Source organism: Cetorhinus maximus, unplaced genomic scaffold, assembly GCF_964194155.1.
Source record: "Cetorhinus maximus unplaced genomic scaffold, sCetMax3.hap1.1 HAP1_SCAFFOLD_681, whole genome shotgun sequence".
In the NCBI taxonomy this organism is placed as follows: domain Eukaryota; kingdom Metazoa; phylum Chordata; class Chondrichthyes; order Lamniformes; family Cetorhinidae; genus Cetorhinus; species Cetorhinus maximus.
Window position 1 is genome coordinate 151,853 of NW_027596623.1, and position 21,264 is coordinate 173,116.

Here is a 21,264-nt window from a genome sequence, read left to right on the forward strand (position 1 = left end):
TACCCAGTCTGGTCGACATGTGATTCCAGGTCGACAGCAACCTGCCTGACACTTAACTGCCCTCTGAAATGGCCTCGGAAGCCGGGCTGTTCTGGGCGGCCTTGCCAGCGACACCCACACCTCATGAAAGGGTAAAGAGAGAAAAAAAAAAACTTTTACTCCCTATCTAACCTCTGCTGCACCGACCCTGGGAGTGTTTAATGGGACAGTGTAAAGGAAACATTCGTCCTCCATATACTGTCCTGTATGGGCCTCTGATGAAGCAGATCCCTGCTGTTTACAATTACCTGACATGTGACTGTGACAGGCCTGAGTATGAGTGAAATCACCGAGGCTCCTCCCTCTGTGCAATCATCCTGGCTCTGGGGTTTGCCATAAAAAGGTAGAGGTAAAGGTGTATTAACACCAATGGGTCGCTGGATGGCGCAGTGACTCTTTCACTGAAGGACCTTGGACTCTGAAGAAGAGTCATGAGGACTCGAAACGTTAACTCTTTTTTTCTCCACAGATGCTGTTGGGCCTGCTGAGTTTTTCCAGCATTTTCTGTTTTTGATTCACATCCCAAACAGGAATGGTTAAAAAAAATCTGGGAAAGGGGAGGAAACAGTGTAATAGGGGAAATGGAGCGGTGTCGATGGGCCTGGGGGAAAGGAGTTCAGCAAAGTCAGTTCGTTTCACATTCATGATTTATTAACAATTTCGGAGAACATTTTACAGAAAAGTTTATTTTAAAGTCAACTGGACTGAATATGATGACTGAGTCACACTGAGAACAGAACACATTCGCTCTGAGCTGCCAACTGTATGTACAGCTGTGACAGAGACCAGAAAGAGAAAACCGGAGCTCAACATAAAGGGAAGGGAATGAGGAAAGCTACTTATTTACACATGGAATTCAAACTACTGGGAAATTATAAGCTACAATTACAACACAGCCATAATTATCTCGCACATTTCAAACAGAGAAGCGGAAATACCGTCCATGACTGTCTTAGTTACAAATTCGGAAACATGAACTGAAGGTATTTCATTTTTAGATTCACCGAGAGGACATATTTTAAATTCGTAATACAGAGATCTCAATAAACGGCTGAGGAAAATCTACGGTGTCCAAAATTCAACTGGTCACTTGATCTGCAAAAGAGGATAAAATAATGAAGCAGATGTTTAGAATGTGGGACATTTATGTTCGTGTTTTAATCAATGAAACATTGAGAGATTTTTCAAACCGCTTCTGTCAGTTTGAAGTGTGAGTGGATTGAATCTTCTGACCTTCACCAGAGTGACGGCAGTGCTGTAGAAAATGCTCAGGAAGAACAGGATGATGAATGTGGAAGCGGTTGTCCAGATGTTGCCGTTATCATCCTCAGAGTCTTCAATCCAGGTGTGATCTGTGGAATCTGCGAGGATATAACCGAGGAAATATAATTAGGTTACTTATTAATCTAGGATATCTTTTAAAAATATACTCTTTACTCTTTCCTAAGTTATTAATGTATTCTCTAATTTAATGTTCAATATATATCTACTGTTAAGCACGTGAATTTCAGCAACCTATCCCTGTAACTATCTCTACAGCTGTTCTTGCTTTACAATCCTCGTATAGTCCTAGTCGGAAAATATAGAAAATTATCTCCAATATCATTTTATTTTCGAACAATTTCGTACGATCTATTATTGGAGAATATTATGATGGATATCAAGAGAGATTCACTGGGCAACTTATTTGGAAACTGTGAACGTTGCTTTTTTAAATCTCGGATGTGAGTTCCCATCTTGTTTGTCTATTTGTGATGGGAATGTTTGGTGCGTCATTAACTTAAATCAGATTCTCAGTAAGAACATTGTTTCAGTGTGCTTTTCGGATCATTATGTAATAGGGACAATTGCTGGAGGATACGTCGGTTAAAAAAGTGCATTTGAATTAAACCTTCTTCAATAGCCTGGCGTTTGTGTCATGCTTTAGCTTTTATGTATGTGTGCACGAGTATATCGTGCCTTGCATCACTCTTTGTTTCTGCGTCCATATGTGTGTATGAGTATTGAGGTGCGTTCATTTGCCAATGAGTGCTGACTTGTGCATTTTTGTGTCTGCGTCTGCATGTATATTTTGTTTTTTTTGCCAATGTGTATGTATGAGTGTGTTATTGTGTGTGTTTATGTATTGATATCTATGTTTATTTATTACTATCTGTGTTAATGTGTGTTTATGCGTTCTTGTCTGCTAATATGTGTTAATGTTTCTTTTTGTGTTCCACGTATGTGTCAGCATATTAATGTCTGTGTCACAGCGTGTGTGTGTGAGAGAAAGAGAGAGAGTTTTTAATGTGTGCATTTGTGTGTTGATGGATATTTAAAACTATGTATCAATGTGTGTTTATGTTTTCAAACGTACTAACGTGTGTTTTTTGTGTTCTCGTGTGTATAAGCGTGTTTCATGTTTGTGTCTACATGTGTGCCTGTGAATGTGTTAGTCTGTTCCTCTATGTTTTTGTCTGTCTGGGTGTCATCTGCTCATGTGTGTGCATGTGTTCATGTGTATCCATGTACTTGTTTTAATGTGTATGATAGTGTGTGTCTTTTTGTCTGTATTTCTGTCATTGTGAATGTGTGATAATGCATATTTGTGTCCTTGTATGAGTCTGCTTGTCTGGTTTTATCTGTTTGTGTGTGTGATATTGTGTATATGTGTGTGAGTGTGTGTGTATGTGTGTGTGCACGTGTGTATTTGTGTGTGTGTGTGTGATTGTGTATATGTGTGTTCCTGTGCCTGCATTTGTGTGTGTATTTGTGTTTATGTGTGATTGTGTGTGCGTGTGTGTCTGTCTGTGCCTGTGTTTGTGTGTGTGCAAATGTGTATTTGTCTATGTGTGTGTGTTTGTGTGTCTGCCCGTGTTTGTGTGTGTGTCTGTGCCTGTGTGTGTGTGTCTATGTATGTATGTGTGTGTGTCTGCCTGTACTGTGTGTGTTTGTGTCTGCGTGTCTGTGCCTATGTGTGTATGTATGTATGTTTGTGTGCGTCCATTTGTGTCCCTTGTGTGCATTTTTACTATTTTTCAGTGTTTCACCAGGTCCCAACGATCGAGTCTGACCCTGATAGTGAAAATTTTGGTGAATATTTTCAATGTTCTGTATAAACGTGTTTTCTGTGAGGTGCAAGGTGATATCAGGTGAACGAATGCAAACAATCATCCATCTGCCTCATAAAATTCAGGGGTAGAACCGTGAACAACCCAGGGAGGATTTAATAACCGGTTTAGATTCGGATGATGGGAAATCAATCTTAGCGTAAGATTAACTGGAACAAGAGTGTGAAAACTTCTTAAAATTATGTTGCATAAATATATATTTTACAACATTTTAAGCATGATGGGACTTTAAAACCTGTGGCCAGTAAGCTAGAAGCTGACATCTGCTGTTGGTAACTGGGTCCTTACAGCAAAGGCCCGTTCCTTTCCAGATTCTCTGCTCGGGGACTGAGAGTCCATTGAGTTAATAGTTTTGCTCTGTCTGGTTGAGTAAGCAATTTCTCTTTTGGTTCTCTCTGCTGAGAAGGTGGAGACACACTGGGTTAACCAATGACCTTCCTCGTCTTTCTGTTTAGGAAGTGGAGGTAAAATTGGCTAAAAATTTTCCTTTCAGTTTTCTCTGTTGGGGAAGTGGAGGTATAGTGGGTTAACAATTTTCCTTCCACCTCTCTCTGTTGGGGAAGTGGGGGTACAGTGGGTTAACAATTTCCCTTCCCCCTCTCTTTGTTGGGGAAGTGGAGGTACAGTGGGTTAACAATTTCCCTTCCCCCTCGCTCTGTTGGTGAAGTGGGGGTACAGTGGGTTAACAATTTCCCTTCCCCCTCTCTCTGTTGGGGAAGTGGGAGTACAGTGGGTTAACAATTTCCCTTCCCCCTCTCTCTGTTGGGGAAGTGGGGCTACAGTGGGTTAACAATTCCCCCCTCTCTCTGTTGGGGAAGTGGGGGTACAGTGGGTTAACAATTCCCCCCCTCTCCCTGTTGGCGAAGTGGGGGTACAGTGGGTTAACAATTTCCCTTCCCCCTCTCTCTGTCGGGGAAATGGGGGTACAGTGGGTTAACAATTTCCCTTCCCCCTCTCTCTGTTGGGGAAGTGGAGGTACAGTGGGTTAACAATTTCCCTTCCCCCTCTCTCTGTTGGGGAAGTGGGGGTACAGTCGGTTAACAATTTTCCTTTCCCCTCACTCTGATGGGGAATTGTTGAGACATGTTTCTGTGTGACCCTCACTTCAATTCCCAGTGGGTGCGATGCAGCAACTTAAAGCTGGCATCCATTTTAAAGGAATGGACAATAAGAGAAGCAGCAACACCGAGATCTAAATGTGCTGAGTTTGTTTGCCGGAAATAGGAAATTGTTAGATTTCCCCTCAGTGGGAGGAGAGTTGGTGATGTTATTTTGCAGAATCCCGTGATGAATGAGCTTTACTCTGTCTCTAACCCAGGGTGCATCTGAGCTGGGAGCACTGGGTGTACAAGACTTGGTTCTGAGCCCTGGAAATATCCGATTTTAACTAAACAGCTCTAACATTAGCAAAAGTGGAAAACAACATTAATTAAGCGATTGTGCATTTAAATCACAATTGGAGAAAAGGACTTTATTATTTTTTTATTGAAGTTTGAAACGTAACCGAGAGATTCTCATTGACATGAATTAACGGTGTCCATCAGTGCAAGGGAAATATTCACAAAACTCGGTTTACCGCTGGATTTATCAACCGTTCTGTTGATGATCTTCAAGGGGATCGCTTCATGTCCCACCACACAGGAGTAAGAAGCGCCGCTGGCCCACTCCTCCGCTGCAATGGATAACAGGCTGTACATGAAGAAGGAGCGATTGCCGTTCTCCGCCACCACCCCGGTGTTCTTGTAGTTCCCGGGATTCACCGGCTTGTCATTGACGGTCCACTTGACGAAGATCTCTCGTGGGGAGAAACCTCTCACCAAGCAGCTGAGGGAGACGAATCTCTGAGCGGAGACATCTTCTGCCGAGGGCAGGAGGACAGACACGGACGGTTCCTGCAGATTTTTACCTGCAGAAAATGTACAATAAATGTCAATAAACTGGATAATTTCGTAGACAATGAAACCGCTGGTTAGATGTGAGAGAAACGTGTTTTGTGATGAATATTAAGGGGTTTCATTATCCACTTCTTGGAAATATATCACCGATCCTTCACTATAGCTGAATCAAAATCCTGGAACTCCCTCCCTAACAGCACTGTGGGTGTATCTACATCACATGGACTGCAGCGGTTCAAGAAGGCAGCTCAACACCACCTTGTCAAGGGCAATTAGGGGTGGGCAATAAACGCTGGCCCAGCCAGCGACGCCCACATGCCATGAATTAATAAATAAAAATCTTTGGGATCTGTCCGGTTTTCCAGCTCGGGGCAGAGATGGATACAATCCTTTTCCCTGAGAACTTATGGGGTTGGACGAGAAAGTTTCTCAAAGTTTACAGCACAGAAACAGGTCATTCGGCCCAACTGGTCTGTGTTGGTGTTTCAGCTTCGCACCAGGCTCCTCCCATCTTGCTTCATCTAAACCCAATGGCACAGCCTTCAGTTCATTGTTCATTCATCTACTTATCAATTTCCCCCTGAAAGTCCACAGGCCCAGGGCGTTTAGTTGGCGAAATTGCTAATCAGAGTAGACCATAAATACACTGAATAGTAAATATTGATTCTTACACTTACACTGGAAATAGACACATTGAACTACTTATTGCTTCAATCTCACCGCTCACCTGGTTCCTTGTGGATGGAACTTCTTAAAGGAGTCGGCAGATCCTGATTGCTCACCACGCAATAAAACTCAGCCCCACTCAACCAGGCTTGTGTCGAGATGTTTACGTTGCTGACCACGCTGTCGGGATCCTCTCCCGGTTGGACGGCGATCTCTGATTTCAAAGGCTTCTTCTCTTGTGTCCAGGACACGAGGACTCCATAAGGAGCATTAGAAACGATGCAGGTTAAGGTCACGGTCGCCTCCAGTAAGACCTGTTCTATTGGCGGTGGCAGTAGAGTAATTGTGGGATCGTTGGGGCAGTGGTCTGGGCCTGTGAGACAGAAATGAAGATCAACCAAAGTTTCACCTTCAGGAGCAGGACAGCAGTATTCAGCCTTCACTCCCTGAAGGAGAATAAATCACCTTGGACATATCAACCTCTAACTATCGTCTTTAATCTTCTTTACACAATGGAAAACCAGCTTCGTCTATGTAAATCGTTCTCATAATTTAAGTCGTTCAGCCCCGGTAACATTCTCATGAATCTATGTTGCCCCAGTCCCATTACAAATGTACCATTCCTGGGCCCTGGAATGCAGTACGAAAGCCGTTTTATAAATAGGGTGGATGCACTTTCCAACACCCTATCCCGAAGCTTTTACCAGTGAAGGGTTCCAGACACCTTCTGCCTCTCCAAATATGATCAGCTGACTCAGGGTAAAGCTAATGTCAAGTCCACCTCACTCACTCTGTGACGTCAATGCAGAGACGTGACGTGATAAAATCCTGAATGGTGAGCGATCCGAATGCAGCCCTTACATCGGAATTAAACAATAACTACATGATAGTAAATTAGAAGTTGTTCCGTCTACTAACTCCAATAAATTCCTGATTTGAGTAACATCGGAGAGCAGAATGATCTATTGCTTCCTCGGTTTGTATTTCTTACCCTCACACTTGGTGGCGTTTCGACTTTGGGTGACCCCTTGGTGAGTGACCTGACAGGTATAGACCGCGTCGGTGAACCATTCCCCAGCGGAGACTTTCAGCCGACTGGTCGCCGAGAAGCTCCCGTTCACTTCAAAGGCGGGAGAGGTGACAATTCCTGAATCCATGGGTTGTCCATTCTTCAGCCACTTCACGGTCATTGACTTTGAACGGAGATCGATGATTGAACAGACGGCGGTTGCAAATTTGTTGGTTGTGATTTCTTCCCGGGAACTCACGGTGAGGAGAATAGTTGGAGGTAAGTCACGAGGACCTTCAAGAAACACAGGTTAGCCATTTCTTGCAGAAGAAATTGATAACAGATACAATGAGTTCTTATATTTTAACCATGGACACTAACCTGGAATTTCCAGGGATCAGAACTATGCAGAGTACTATAAATGCGTTATAACCAAGGCCCTATACAGGTCAATCACAGCCTTTCTGTTTCTCACAAGTTCCCCAACACTTACATGGCATTCCAATGCTCTTGTCTGAGCCGCTGTATTGAACCTCACACTTGATTTTGCTGCATTCCCCCTCTGACTCGGTGATGGTTAACTGGCTGCTCAGGGTGAAGGTTCCCTTCTGGTTTCTCACTGACGGATAAGTCTTAAATCCAGTGGGGATCTGCTGCCCATCTTTCTTCCAGGTCAGTTTGGTGATTTCTGGGGAATAGTTCATCGCCAAACAGCCGTAGGTGACGGAGCCGTCGGTGTTGTGTTGCTGACAGGAGGAGACCAGGCTGTAGAGAGTGGGCGAAGACGGTGTCGCTGGGAAAGAATGGCCGATTGAACAAGTTAGACTCTGTGATTTGTGATCATTAAGTAACCAAACAACTCAAAATTTGACTATAACTATAAACATATCCTGATATATTCCAACTAAAACCCACATCCACATTAGATCATTTATTATTTCCATCATTTGGTGATCTTCATCTGTCGGTTCCCTCTTTAGAAACCCACACCTCCTTTTCCGCCTCGATCCCATTACTAAAATAGAACATTTTGATGTCATCTGAATGACGTACCTTTCATTGGATTAAAGTGGAAGAGCAGAGGATTTTTCCCATTATTTCGGCCACCATTTATTTCTCAATAAACAGCACTTGGAGATAGAGAAGTTGTCATGTCATTTATATCATTGCAGTTTTGTAAATTGGCTCTGTTCAAATTGAGTGATGCCCCCTTCCCTCTCCACGTCTCCCCAAAACAAAGAATAGCAACAACCCTTCGAAAGTACCTTTGTAATGGTAACTATATAATGACCATAGAACTCTAAACTGAATACCAGTTACAATAAGTACGACATTTTCCAATTGTATGTACATATGAACATGCGGATTAGTAGCGGGAGTAGGCCATTCGGCCTCTCGAGCCTCCTCCACCATTCACTCCGATCATAGCTGATTGATTGTGGCGTTAACTCCACATTCGCGCCTACTCTCCGCTAACCTTTGACTCCCTTGTCAATGAAGAATCTCTCTACCTCTGCCTTGAAATATTAATGACTCCTCCTCCATCGCGCTCTGGGGAGCAGAGTTCCAAAGTTTCACGACACTTTGAGAGAAAAATAAAATCCCCTCATTTCCGTCTGAAATGAGAGACCTCTTATTTTTAAACTGTGTTCCCTATCGTTAGTCTCTCTCACAAGGGGAAACATCCTTTCAGCATCCACCCTGTCAATTTCCCTCAGGATCTTATATGTTTCAATAAAATCAGCTCTCATTCTTCTAAACTCCAATGGATACAGGCCCAGCCAATCCAAATTCCCTCATAAGATAACAGACAACACCTCCCAGTATCATTTAAATAAACATTCTCTGAACAGCTTCTAATGCTTTTATATCCTTTCTGAAATGAGACCAAATCTGGACACAGTAATTCAGACGAGGCCTCATCGACGCCCTGTTAAACTGTAGCAAAACATCTTTATTTTTATATTCTATTCCCTTGTAATAAATGACAACACTCCCTTTGCCTTCCTCATCGCTTGCTGTTCCTGTATTGTTTTTTCTGTGATTCATGCACCAAGGGATCCACATCCCTCTGCACCTCAGGGTTCTGCAATCTCTCTCCCTTTCAATAATATGCTGCTTTTCTATTCTTCCTGCCAAAGTGGACAAGTTTATATTTTCCCACATTATACGGCATCTGTCATTTTTCTGCCCAATCACTTAACCTATCTATGTCCCTTTGCTGGGCCTTAATCCCGTTTTCACCACTTACTTTCCTATCTATCTTTATGTCATCAGCAAAGTTAGCAAATTCATTCAGTCCTTTCATTCAAGTCATTGATATAAATTGTAAATAGTTGAGGCCGCAGCATTGATCCCTGTGGAACTCCACTTGTCACATCTTGCCAACCTAAAATAACCAATTTATCCCGACTCTCTGTTTCCTGTTAGCTAACTAAACTTCCACCCATGCTGAAATGTTACTGCCGACACCATTATTTTGTGTAGTAAACTTTGATGTGCCACTTTGTCAAATGCCTTCTAGAAGCCCAAATACAGCACACCCACAGGTTCTCCTTTATTCATGTTCCTTGTTACTTCCTCGAAGGGCCTCAAATAGATCAGCCAAACACGATTTCCCTTTCACAAAACCATGATGGATCTACATAATTGCATTTGAATTTTCTAAGTGACCCGTGAGAGGCTCCTTAATAATAGATTCCAGCATCTTCGCTCTGACAGATGTTAAGCTAACTGGCCTATAGTCTCTTGCTTTCCCTTTCCCTCCTTTATTTAATATAAAAGCCTCATTCTCTATTTTCCAATCTGACGGGACTTTCCAGAATCTATGGAAGTTTGGAAAATTGGAACAAATGCCTCTTCTATTTTAGTAACCACTTTGTTAAGGCGAAAATATTTATCCAACTTCTCTGCCCATTTCCTTATTTTCCTTTATTACAGGTTTGTCCAATCCGTGTCCCGTGTCTGGATTGTGGCCCCCGAAGCCCCTCTTTCTGGCCCCCGGAGCCGTTGTTCAAAATGCTGGGAAGATAGGGAAGTGGGGTTGAAGATTTCTGTAAGGAGCTGCTCCTCCAATCACAGGCGGGTCATTCTACCCCGTTAGCTGCTTATAGGCTGACTAGTGGGCCTATCAGCAGTAAAACTGGGAAACAAAAAGATTGTGATTGGAGGGGCAGCGAACACCCGCTGGAGAAAGGCGCAGGGAGCCGGGGGGGGGGGGGGGGAAACGCACAGAGACATTGTCTCCCTTCTCTCCTAGGCACTTAACGCCTTTCCCCGGGAATGGAAAAGGTTTCAGGAGGGGGAGAGACAATGAGGGAGAGAGAGAGGGAGAGATAGAGAGAGTGGGGCCCAGGGCGCCTGGGGCCTCGTCTCGCAACTGCTTTAGCCCGGCTCTCCCCACTGCAGCCGGCCTCTCTGCCCTTCCCCCACCCCCACCGCCTCTTTGCCCTTCCCCTCCGCCGCCTCTCTGCCCTTTCCCCCTCCCGCCTCTCTGCCCTTTCCCCCTCCCGTCTCTCTGCCCTTTCCCCCTCCCGCCTCTCTGCCCTTTCCCCCTCCCGCCTCCCTGCCCTTTCCCCCTCCCGCCTCTCTGCCCTTTCCCCCTCCCGCCTCTCTGCCCTTTCCCCCTCCCGCCTCTCTGCCCTTTCCCCCTCCCGCCTCTCTGCCCTTTCCCCCTCCCGCCTCTCTGCCCTTTCCCCCTCCCGCCTCTCTGCCCTTTCCCCCTCCCGCCTCTCTGCCCTTTCCCCCTCCCGCCTCACTGCCCTTTTCCACTCCCGCCTCTCTGTCCTTTCCCCCTCCCGCCTCTCTGCCCTTTCCCCCCCCACGCCTCTCTGCCCCTTCTCCTCCAGCTCTCTGCACTTACTCCATGGCTCTCTGACCTTTTGCAATGGCTCTCTGACCTTTACCTCGGTTGGCTGAACTTTCCCCCAGCTCTCTGCCCTTCCCCCCCACGCCTCTCTGCCCGTCCCATACCCCGCTTCTCTGCTCTGTACCCCCCGCCTGTCTGCCCTTCCCCCCCGCTTCTGAGCCCTTCCCCCCGTCTCGCTGCCTTTTTCCCTCTCCCGCCTCTCTGCCGTTTTCCCCCTCCCGCCTCTCTGCCCTTTTCCCCCTCCCGCCTCTCTGCCCTTTTCCCACTCCCGCCTCTCTGCCCTTTTCCCACTCCCGCCTCTCTGCCCTTTCCCTCTCCCGCCTCTCTGCCCTTTCCCTCTCCCGCCTCTCTGCCCTTTCTCCCCCCCGCCTCTCTGCCCTTTCCCTCTCCCGCCTCTCTGCCCTTTCCCTCTCCCGCCTCTCTGCCCTTTCCCCCTCCCGTCTCTCTGCCCTTTCCCCCTCCCGCCTCTCTGCCCTTTCCCTCTCCCGCCTCTCTGCCCTTTTCCCCCTCCCGCCTCTCTGCCCTTTTCCTCCTCCCGCCTCTCTGCCCTTTTCCCCCTCCCGCCTCTCTGCCCTTTCCTCCTCCCGCCTATCTGCCCTTTTCCCCCTCCCGCCTCTCTGCCCTTTCTCCCCCAGCTCTCTGTTCTTACTCCACGGGTGGCTGCGCTTTCGCCCGGCCCTCTGACATTTTCCCCTGGTTCTCTGCCCGTTCCCCAGTTCGCTGACCTTTCCCACTGCTCGCTGACCTTTGCCCCATTTCTATGCCCTTCCCCCCCAAACCCCAGGCTCCTTGCCCTTTCCCCCGCCTCCTTGCCCTTCCCCCCAGGCTATCTCCGCTTCCACCGACGCTGATCACTCCATTCGGCCTTGCTCCACTTTCCAGCACTGCTAGGCCTCAGGTCTCGCTTCCAGGTCTCTCTTCCCCGCAGCTCCCGCCCTCCCACACACCGATTTAGGAAAAGTGATCGAGTGAGTGAGCGTGTGCATGATTGAGAAAGTGAGGGTGGCTGAGTGACAGAGTGAGGGTGGGTGGCTGAGTGAATGAGGGTGCGTGGGTGAGTGAAGTAATGAATGAGGGTGGGTGGTGAGTGAGCGTGGGCGGGTGTCTGAATGTGGGTGAGTGAGGATGGATGAGTGAGTGAGGGTGGGTGATTGAATGAGGGTAGATGAGAGTGTGAGTGAGGGTTGGTGGGTATGTGAGGGTGGGTATGTGAGTGAGGGTGAGTGGATGTGTGAGGGTGGGTGGATGAATTATTTAGTGTGTGTGAAGGTAGATGAGTGAGGATGGGTGGGTGAGTGAGTTTGAGGATCAGTGAGGGTGGATGAGTAAGGATGGGCGAGTGAGGGTGTGAGTGAGGGTGAGTGAGTGAGGGTGAGTGAGTGAGGGTGAGTGAGTGAGTGTGTAATTGGTGGTGAGTGAATGAGGGTGAGTGAGTACCCCCGAGTGAGGGTGAGTGAGTGTGGTTGGGTGAGTGAGTTTGAATGAGGCTGGGTGGGTAAGGGTGAGTGAGAGCGAGTGAGTGAGTGAGAGTGAGTGAGTGAGGGCGAGTGAGTGAGGGTGAGTGAGTGAGTTTGAATGAGGCTGGGTGGGTAAGGGTGAGTGAGAGCGAGTGAGTGAGTGAGAGTGAGCGAGTGAGGGTGAGTGAGTGAAGGTGGGTGAGTAATTGATGGTGAGTGAATGAGGGTGAGTGAGTGGGGGTGAGTGAGTGAGGGTGAGGGTGCGTGAGTGAGTAATGGGTGAGTGAGGGTAAGTGAGGGTGAGTGAGTGAAGGTTAGTGAGTAATTGATGATGAGTGCATGAGGGTGAGTGAAGGTGAGTGAGTGAGGGTGAGTGAGCGAGGGCGGGTGAGCGAGGGCGGGTGAGCGAGGGCGGGTGAGGGAGGGCGGGTGAGGGAGGGCGGGTGAGGGAGGGCGGGTGAGGGAGGGAGTGAGATTGAGTGAGGGTGAGTGAGTGAGTGAGTAAGGGTGAGTGATTGTGGGTAGTGAGAGTGCCCAGGTGCTGCAGGCTCATCAAGGCGATGTTTCTCTGGATGATTTTCCGCTCCGGCTCAGCTTTCCATTGCCTGTTGTCCACAGCCGAGCTGGGGGCTCCTCCATTCGGCTCCAACACCTCCACCTCCTCCTCTTCCTCTCCATCGATCCTGTCCCGATTCTCCATATTGATCATCTTTCAGTAACACCGGCTGTGTAAAGTCAGGCAGCAGTGTAGATCGCTGGCCAGCTGCTTTAATGCTGATGCCTTTCTTTAAGAAACCCATGTCAGTGCGAGAATAGGCAGACTGAGGGGGCTGGAGGAGATGGTTACAGCAAAACCAGGATGGGCTGTGCAGGCATCTTGCACCAAGTGTGCACCAGTATTGGGGATCCAGGCGGCCGTGGTCTCCGCCACATCCCTCCCCTTTCCTTGTTCCTTTGTGTTTGGTTCAACACTTGGAAATTTTCCACATATATAGTGATGTTACCTGTGTAATTCCATTTTACACAACAGGTCCTCAGAAATGGAACAATGAACATGCCTGCAGCTTCACGGATTTTCATTCTGCAGTTAGTATTTTCAGCCCACTTCTCTGTGTGAGAATGTGTGTGTGTTCATGAGAAAGAGAGAGAGAGTGGAAGTGTATGTGTTTTTGAGAGAGAGAGACAGAGAAAGAGACAGACAGAGAGTGTGTGTGAGTGAGATAGGGTGTATACGTGTGAGAGTATATGAGATAGAGAATGTGTGTGTGGGAGAGAAAGAGTGTGTGTGTGAGAGAGAGAGAATGAGAGAGAGAGAGTGTGTGTGAGAGAGGGAGAGTGTGTTTTTATGTGTTTGTCATAGGGAGTATAAGTGTGAGAGTGTCTGACAGAGAAATGTGTGTGAGAGAGAGCTACTGTGTTTGTGATAGGGAGAGAGCAACTGTGTGTGTGTGTGTGAGAGAGAGAGGGAGAGTGTAGGGGTCTGAGTGATATGTAGAAAAGTGTGTGAGAGTGTGTGTGAGAGAGAGAGCCAGTGTGTCTGTCAGAGAGAGTGTGTGTGTGTGTATGAGAGAGAGTGTGGTGTGTGTGAGAGAGAGAGAGAGTGAGAGAGAGTGCACGTGTAAGAGAAACAGTGTGTGTGTGAGAGAGAATGTGTTTGCGTTTCTGTGTGTATATGAGAGAGAATGAAGGTATGTGTATGTCAGAGAGTGTTATGTGTGTGTGTGTGTGAGTGAGAGAGAGAGAAAATGGAGAGTGTGTGCATGTGTGAGAGTGTGAATGTGTGTGGGAGAGAGGGTGCATGTATTCGAGAGAAAGAGTGGGTGTACATAAAAGAGAGGGATTGTGCTTGTGCGTGTGTGTGTGTGTGTGTGTGTGTGAGAGAGAGAGAGAGAGAATGAGTGTGTGAGAGTGCATGTGTGAGAAAGAGTGCATGTGTGTGAGAGATAGTGTGCACGTGTGTGAGAGTGTGTGTAGTTGAGAGAGTGAATGTGTCTGAGAGAATGTGAGTATCTGTGTGAGAGTGTGTGTGAAAGAGTGAGGCAATGTGTGAGAGGCAGGGTGTGTGCGTGTTAAAGAGAGTTTGTGTGTGAGAGGGAGAATGTGTGAGAGAGAGAGAGTGTGTGTGTCTGTGTGTGTGTGTGACAGAGAAAGAGAGTTTGTGTCTATCAGACAGAGTGCGTGTTAGTGAGTGTGTGCAGGTGTGTGAGAAACAGCCTGTGTGACAGAGAGTGAGCGAGTGAGGGTGTGTGGTAAAGAGACTGAGTGAGTCGAGGTAGATCAGCCATGATCTTACTGAATGGAGGGCAGGATCGAAGGGCCGAATGTCCTCTCATGCTTTCATTTCTGTCATTCATTCCTCCCCTTGCAGGCGGCAATCCAATGACTCAGTTATTGATGGCGGCTCCTTTTCCCCAAATCCCCCGCGGCTGGTTATTTGGAGCGGGAGCCTGGTCATTGTCCATTTCAATCGTTTAAATAACTCGCAGCCTCTGATCAGATCAGAACAGGCGCTGCTCTCTGGAGCCTCACTGTCACTCCCTGATTCTGTTTGTTCTGAAATTGTGCTCAAGTTCAGGTCACTCACATTCAATGATTTTCTGATACTCAGAATACTTAAACATAATTAATTCATTAAAATTTATACATGTTCTCTCCAGAAATATTGTTAAAAACAATTAACATGCGTCATTTCACCCGAGCAATGGAACAATTTATTTTCACAGATCTGGCTAGAGAACACACAGCCAGTTAGTTCGATGCCGATTCAGTTTGTTTGACCTCTGAGGGGAGAAGACTCTCAGGTCAGTAACAGGACAAGTTAAGATATGGATTAAAGCCCCCACTCCTCCTCCAGTACACTCCTGTCATCAGCTGCAAGGGTGGGAGCCAACTCTCCACTGAACGGTCAAACACTCCGGGTCAGGTACAGCATCGGTTTGATATAAAATAAAACTCCCTCGATGTTGTCCCATCAAATATGCCCAGGAGAGGGTTCAATCCGGTTTTGATATAAATTCTGTGCTGCAGGAGCCGGTCAGAGGCTGGGAATTCTGTGGCGAGTAATTCAACTCCTATCGCCCAAAGACAACTCACCATCTACAAGGCACAAGTCAGGACTGGGATTGAATAATTTTCACTTGCCTCAATGTGTGAAACTTCAAAAAACCCCAAGAAACTCAATACTATCCAGGGCAAAGCAGCCCACAGAATTGGTACCCCATCCACTGTCTTAAACATTCTCTCCCTCCTGCACCGATGCACAGTGACAGCAGTGTGTACCATATTCAAGGTGTACTGCAGCAATTCGCCAAGGCTCCTTCAAAACCCGCAACCTCTCCTAACTAGAAGGACAAGGGCAGCAGGTGCTTGGAAACACCGCCACCTGTATGTTCCCCTCCAAGACACCGAACATCCTGACTTGGAACTATATCGCTGTTCCTTCACTGTAAATGGGTCAAAATCCTGGATCTCCCGACCTAACAGCACTGTGAGTGAACCTGCAGCTATTCAAGGAGGCGGCATTTCAACACTTCCTCAAGGATTGGTAATTAGGATGGGCAACAAATGCTGGCCTTGCCAGCGACCTCAACATCCTATGATAGGATTAAAAATAAGATACAGGCTAACTTCTTCCTCCACATTGTCCAACCAAATAGGTCAAGGACTGTGGCAGCACAGATTAAAATAGGATAAAACTCTCTCTGCATTGCCTAACCGAACACTCCCAAGACAGATACATCACTGGCTTAAAATCGACCAAATCTCCTTTGACAGTCTGTCTGTCGTTTCTGAATTGTCCTTTCTGACTGTCACAATGGGTTGGGTATCTCATTTCTGAGGCGCCTGGTCAAAAAGTCAAACTTTCACATTTCTCACAAATACAAGTTTTTTGAAGAAATAAATCAAATTGCACTTCCTGAAATACAAGAGAACGAACCAGAAGGTTAACAACCAGTCAGGAAAATTCTTGGTCCCAGCACAGTGACCACGCGCACAGAAACAGAACAGACACAAATGGTGCAACAATCGAGTTCCCAGCGGATAGATCTGTTCAATCTGTCCATTTCATTCAAGCTGTTTGATTCTAATTGATCAATGGTCAATTTGCTACAATTATTCTATAACTTATTTGAAATTAAACTGATTTTCATTTCAAAACTCCCATTGAAGTCCATCTAATTCCCCGTCTGACTCAAATCTCCAAACAATGTATGATTTAAGTTACCCTGAAAATGAACACAGCAAATACTACAGATTCAGGATAATTGGTTGTCCGTAATAAAGACTCAATGACAGGGTAAGAATTAAACAAATCAGGAAACATTCACATTGAAAACCGATTACCCACTGATTTGATTTGATTTTAGGTATAAATATAACCAATAAAAACGTTGAGGCGAAACACCTTATCGAGCTGAGCACAGCTGAGTAAGAAAAGTATTCTTTTCTAAATTCATTTTGGATACAATTCAAAATTCTCTCCACCCTTTGAGATTTTGCACCACTATAATGTCCAGTATACTATTTAATTGTTGGAGTTCATTTATGTTGAATTAATTATCACTAATATTATATTGTAAGTTAATTATCTTGTTATTGTCAATTCATTTTCTTGTTAGCTGATTTCTACTTTATAATAAAAATAGTTTTCAATAATTGAAAATTGTTTCTCCTTGGTACTTTGTGAAATAATTGGGGTTTATTTAAATCAACCTGACACTGAAAAATTGTTAAACAATAAACTTCAAATTACTACATGGTAACATCCAGGCAAGTAAATCAATTTTACTTAAATCTGATCAATATTTACTATTTTATTTTTACTTCTCCTGCTCTGTTTTAATGGACAAAATTGTAAACTATGCGTTTCTAAACGGATTGAGAAATCATAAATTCCATCTATTCTCATCGAGTAATTCACACGACGAATTTATGAGTTGAATATTTGAAACACTTTCAAATCTGGCCGGGGGCACATCGCATTAACTGTCGATGAGGTGTAATATCATCTGTTTGCTGAATCAAACTTGCCTTAACTCCGAGTTATGTGTAAACAAATGTTCCTGGCAGTAACTTATTATCAATGAAAGTGCTTCCTACATAACAATCCCTATAATTTAATTGTTAAATATATTGTTCACTGAAAGAAGATCCAAATTGATCAGTAGACAATTTGATGAGAAGAATTCATTCAGATCATCTGCGCCACTGAAATATAACCGGCAAATCGACTCCAGATTTTGTTCTTCAATTTAATATTTAATAAGAATTAAGCATGAAACTCAGATATGATCTGTTCTTCTCCTATAATTCTATCTGTGTACAGCACAGCTATGGGAGACAGGATGTTGTTATTAAATTCAAAACTAATACTAATGTTTGCAATTAAATTAATCTTTTCGAATTTCAAGCTTTTACTTGTCAGTCTCTATTTATATGCGGTCTGCACCTTCCTGCAGTTCAAAAAAATGTAAGAACAATTCCTTTACTGCCAGCGAATTACACCCCCCAGTAAACTGTTTAAAATTAGATTAGTGACAATTATCTCGCTCTCCAAATCCCAATGACATTGAAGGAATAGTGTGGTTACAGCTGCACAGAAAGAATGTAATAACCGAATAGACATATCGCCAAACTGCAATGTCAAACTCCTCTTTAAGTCAATGCAAATGTTATCAGCGATATAAAAAAGTAATTCAAAATCTCTTTTGAAACTGAACAATTCTGTAGAGTCAGTATATTATTACTGAAATTTTTTCATGCATAATCACAAATTGTTTCCAGCCTAAAAACTTTCCCGATCATGTTAATTGTGCGCAGAGCACAGCAGAATTGTGAAAGGCGATTAATGATCAATTAGGTTAATATGAAAGCTGTTCCGTCAATATGGAGAAATACATTATAATTGTTTTAATTGTATTAATTTTACTCTACAATTTGAAAACTTGGTAATTGTATAGTTTCTGATTGTAGTAACGAATTATGTTCTGAATGAGCGTCATAATCCATGGTTTAGTTTACTCTGCAATTATCACTTAAAATAAACACAAAATGTTCTAACACATCTGTAAATGCTTTTTTGCCCATTTCTGAAGCCTGTTTGTTTTCTGCCTACAATCGCGCTTCAAGCAGATACAAACGCGTAGGCTGCTTCGATTCAATCGCAAAACGTGTAACTGCTCAATGTCTCCGAGTTTAAACAATGCAGAAACAATGCAGAACCGCTAAACCGTTTCACAAATTCCACTAATTCAAAGTCACCCGGACACACACTCTCCTCAGCAGAAAAACACCAAAAGCACATCACTGAGGGGCTGAAATCCGTTTCATGGAGAAGCAGCTCAATTCTACAAACACTTCCAACAGAATCCAATGTAACATTGCAAGAAAATCTCAATATCGAATCCAGACAACCGCTCGTCACCAAATGAATGAATAATTAAACTAAACATAAATATGGAATAATGTCAACAGCATTGTGAGTAGGCGGAACATGTTCAATAAATTAATATTGAAACTTAAGCATATTTTGTTAATATTGGGTTTGATTTCAAACCTATTTAAACCCTTGTGCAGTAGATGGTAAAACCCGCAGCCATTAGATGTCACCGAGATTAAACATTGCAGAAACGTCAAACTGTTTTTACAAACGTTAGATATTTCAAGTAGCCCGGCCACACAGTATCCTCAGCAGATAAATACAAAATCACAACTACCAGGGACTCAATCCCTCAGCAGCACTTTTTATCAAAACACAGCGGAATTATATAACTCAATTTCAGCAGAATCACATGAAACATTGTAAAAACTTCTGCATTCAGAATCCACCAAACTCAGGTTTCATTGGCTGAATGAATTATTAAAACAGACAAAAAAAACAAAGACTCAAATAAAACAGTTACTAAATAAATGTGTGGTTCTTACCTGCAGTCACCGTCATCATGGTCCCTTTCCCCCAGTAGTCCATAGCGTCACAGTGTTACACTCCCTGGGCTGTGCCATACAATAACTGTCCCTGCACGAAAAAGTCAGAAATCCACCGTTATCTTAAATATTCATAAGTCAGAGGCAAAGTAAGATCACGATGAATCTTCACGAAATTATATTTGCGTTTGCGGATATCTTTAGCTATTCATCAATGATCCTCATGTTTTATAATTCACAGAATAACACATGAACATGTTATTGAATTCACCAATTGAGGAATGGATAATTATCACAGCTTTTCCATCTTAAACCATGTTTTTTGGGCAGTGCTGGACAGAAATAATACTTCACTGTAAATATAGCAGGATTGTAAAAGCGAGCACTGACCCAGGCAGACTCATTTAGTGCTGAGGGGTTTTTGTATTGACAGTAACTGCTGTGCCATCCCGTATATCACAGTGAGACACATCGTGTCAAATACTGCGGCAGACTGTTCACTGTAAATACAGAGATTTAATCTCACTGCGCTCTCAAAAACCTGATCTCACTCGCCTAAGAGTGAATCAGTGAGATATTTCAGCCTGTGCTGGTCATTATATTTATAAATGTGATTGGAATACTTTAAAAGCCTCTGTGAAGATTTAGCGTGTCCGTAAACACAAACAAAGCGGAAGACTTCTATATATTTTTACAAACCAATATTACTTATTACCTTTATTTTATTTAGCTCCCATTTTCTTTGACTTTTCCTGTTGTGATCGTGATCACCAATTTGAACAAACTCCTTCTGAGGTTTTTGTATGAGGATGTCGCTGTGCACAGCACTGTGACCTCCCGTATTATCACAGTGAAATACACCCGCACAAAAACTGCACCCAATCTCTGATCAGTGCTGCCTCTCAATATTCACTTCAAATAGACGTTTACTTCTGATCTAGTTTAGTATTTATGCAGCAATTTACAAAACTCAATGAACAGTGATCCCCTCCAAGTATCAGACATATTAAAATGAACATTATATCCAGGTCTGTAATTGCGGAATCTGTTAACAGTAAATATAAGCACAGCCAAAAGCTCAGCCTATTATATCAATTGGTTTGTTAGGTTTTACTGTTAAATTTGCTGTTTTACTTTTGTCAGAAGCGACTTGTTGTCGGGTTCTGATCATTACAGTTAATATTACATTTAAAACAAGTACTGACCGTCAGGTTACGATGGAAGTTGTTGAGTTTCTCTCGATCTGTTCTTGTTCGGGTCCAGCCCTGATTCCTCTCGCTGTGGTCTCTTGCACAGTAATAGATGGCGGTGTCTTCAGTCTTCAGGCTCGTCATGTCCAAGGAGAAGATGTTCCTTGAAGTGTCTTTGGACGCAGTAAATCGATCCTTAATTGCTGGGGCGTAGTAGTTGCTGGATGAAGTATAGTAGCTAACCAACCACTCCAGCCCCTGTCCGGGAACCTGTCGGACCCAGTACATGTAGTAGCTGCCAAGGTCGAACCCGCTGGTTTTACAGGTCAGTTTCAGGGAGCCTCCGGGACTCCCGGTCTCTGCCTCTGGCTGAGTCAACACAACATCCGACTGGACACCTGTAAAAAATATATCAAAAACCCCGAGGATTAATCCTGGTGAAATGATTCCTGACTCTGTAACATTCCAGAGAGAGACTAACACTGAGACAGTAACAGTGAGAAACTTGGACAATAAAAACTACTCACGGGATAAGAAAGTCAGCAACAAACTGAGAGAAATCGCCGACCTCATCCTTCTGGTCACTTGGGGAAAACTGTTCTGTCCAGAACTCAGTGAACAAACCAGCTCCCGGACTGTTGGATTCCGGCCCCAGTGAGCGGCATTTAAATACCCGGCAGAAGGGGGCGGGTTTCCAGGCGCCGCCTGTTGATTCCCTGGTGGAGGCGGCGACTAGATCCACGCCCCACCTTCCACATCCCCAACAGAATGGACTCAGATATTTACAATAGGTTATTGTTAAAAGTGGACATTTTGCCTGTATCGGGATATTTGGCTGAATGGATTCATTGTAATGTCTCCAGTGGTTCTAATGGTGAAATTACAGTTGAGCATCTGTTAATAAAAATATAGTTCCATTGAAAATTATGCCCATTTATTTCTACTCCACTTCACAAGGCGTTGAACCAAAAATATTAAATTATATTATCAGGGAATAAAGGGACTGTCAGTCTGTTTTGCAGCTACTCCGGGTCTCTATCTCATTACCACAATAAAGTGTCATCATTCATAGGAATTATTATTGATTTATGTAACTAAATGCGGGG

The 21,264-nt window shown here is 44.4% G+C and overlaps 1 gene segment (V, D, J or C); it reads right to left on the minus strand.

Moving 5' to 3' along the window:
• Window positions 1-676: 676 nt before the first annotated feature.
• On the minus strand, window positions 677-20,788 carry LOC144674518 (Ig heavy chain C region, membrane-bound form-like). The segment is given in 9 exon segments: window positions 677-1,134; window positions 1,273-1,400; window positions 4,726-5,055; window positions 5,772-6,083; window positions 6,702-7,013; window positions 7,213-7,512; window positions 18,969-19,022; window positions 20,239-20,556; window positions 20,686-20,788. Coding segments are annotated over 9 exon segments (1,809 nt in total).
• Between the last annotated feature and the right edge of the window lie 476 nt (window positions 20,789-21,264).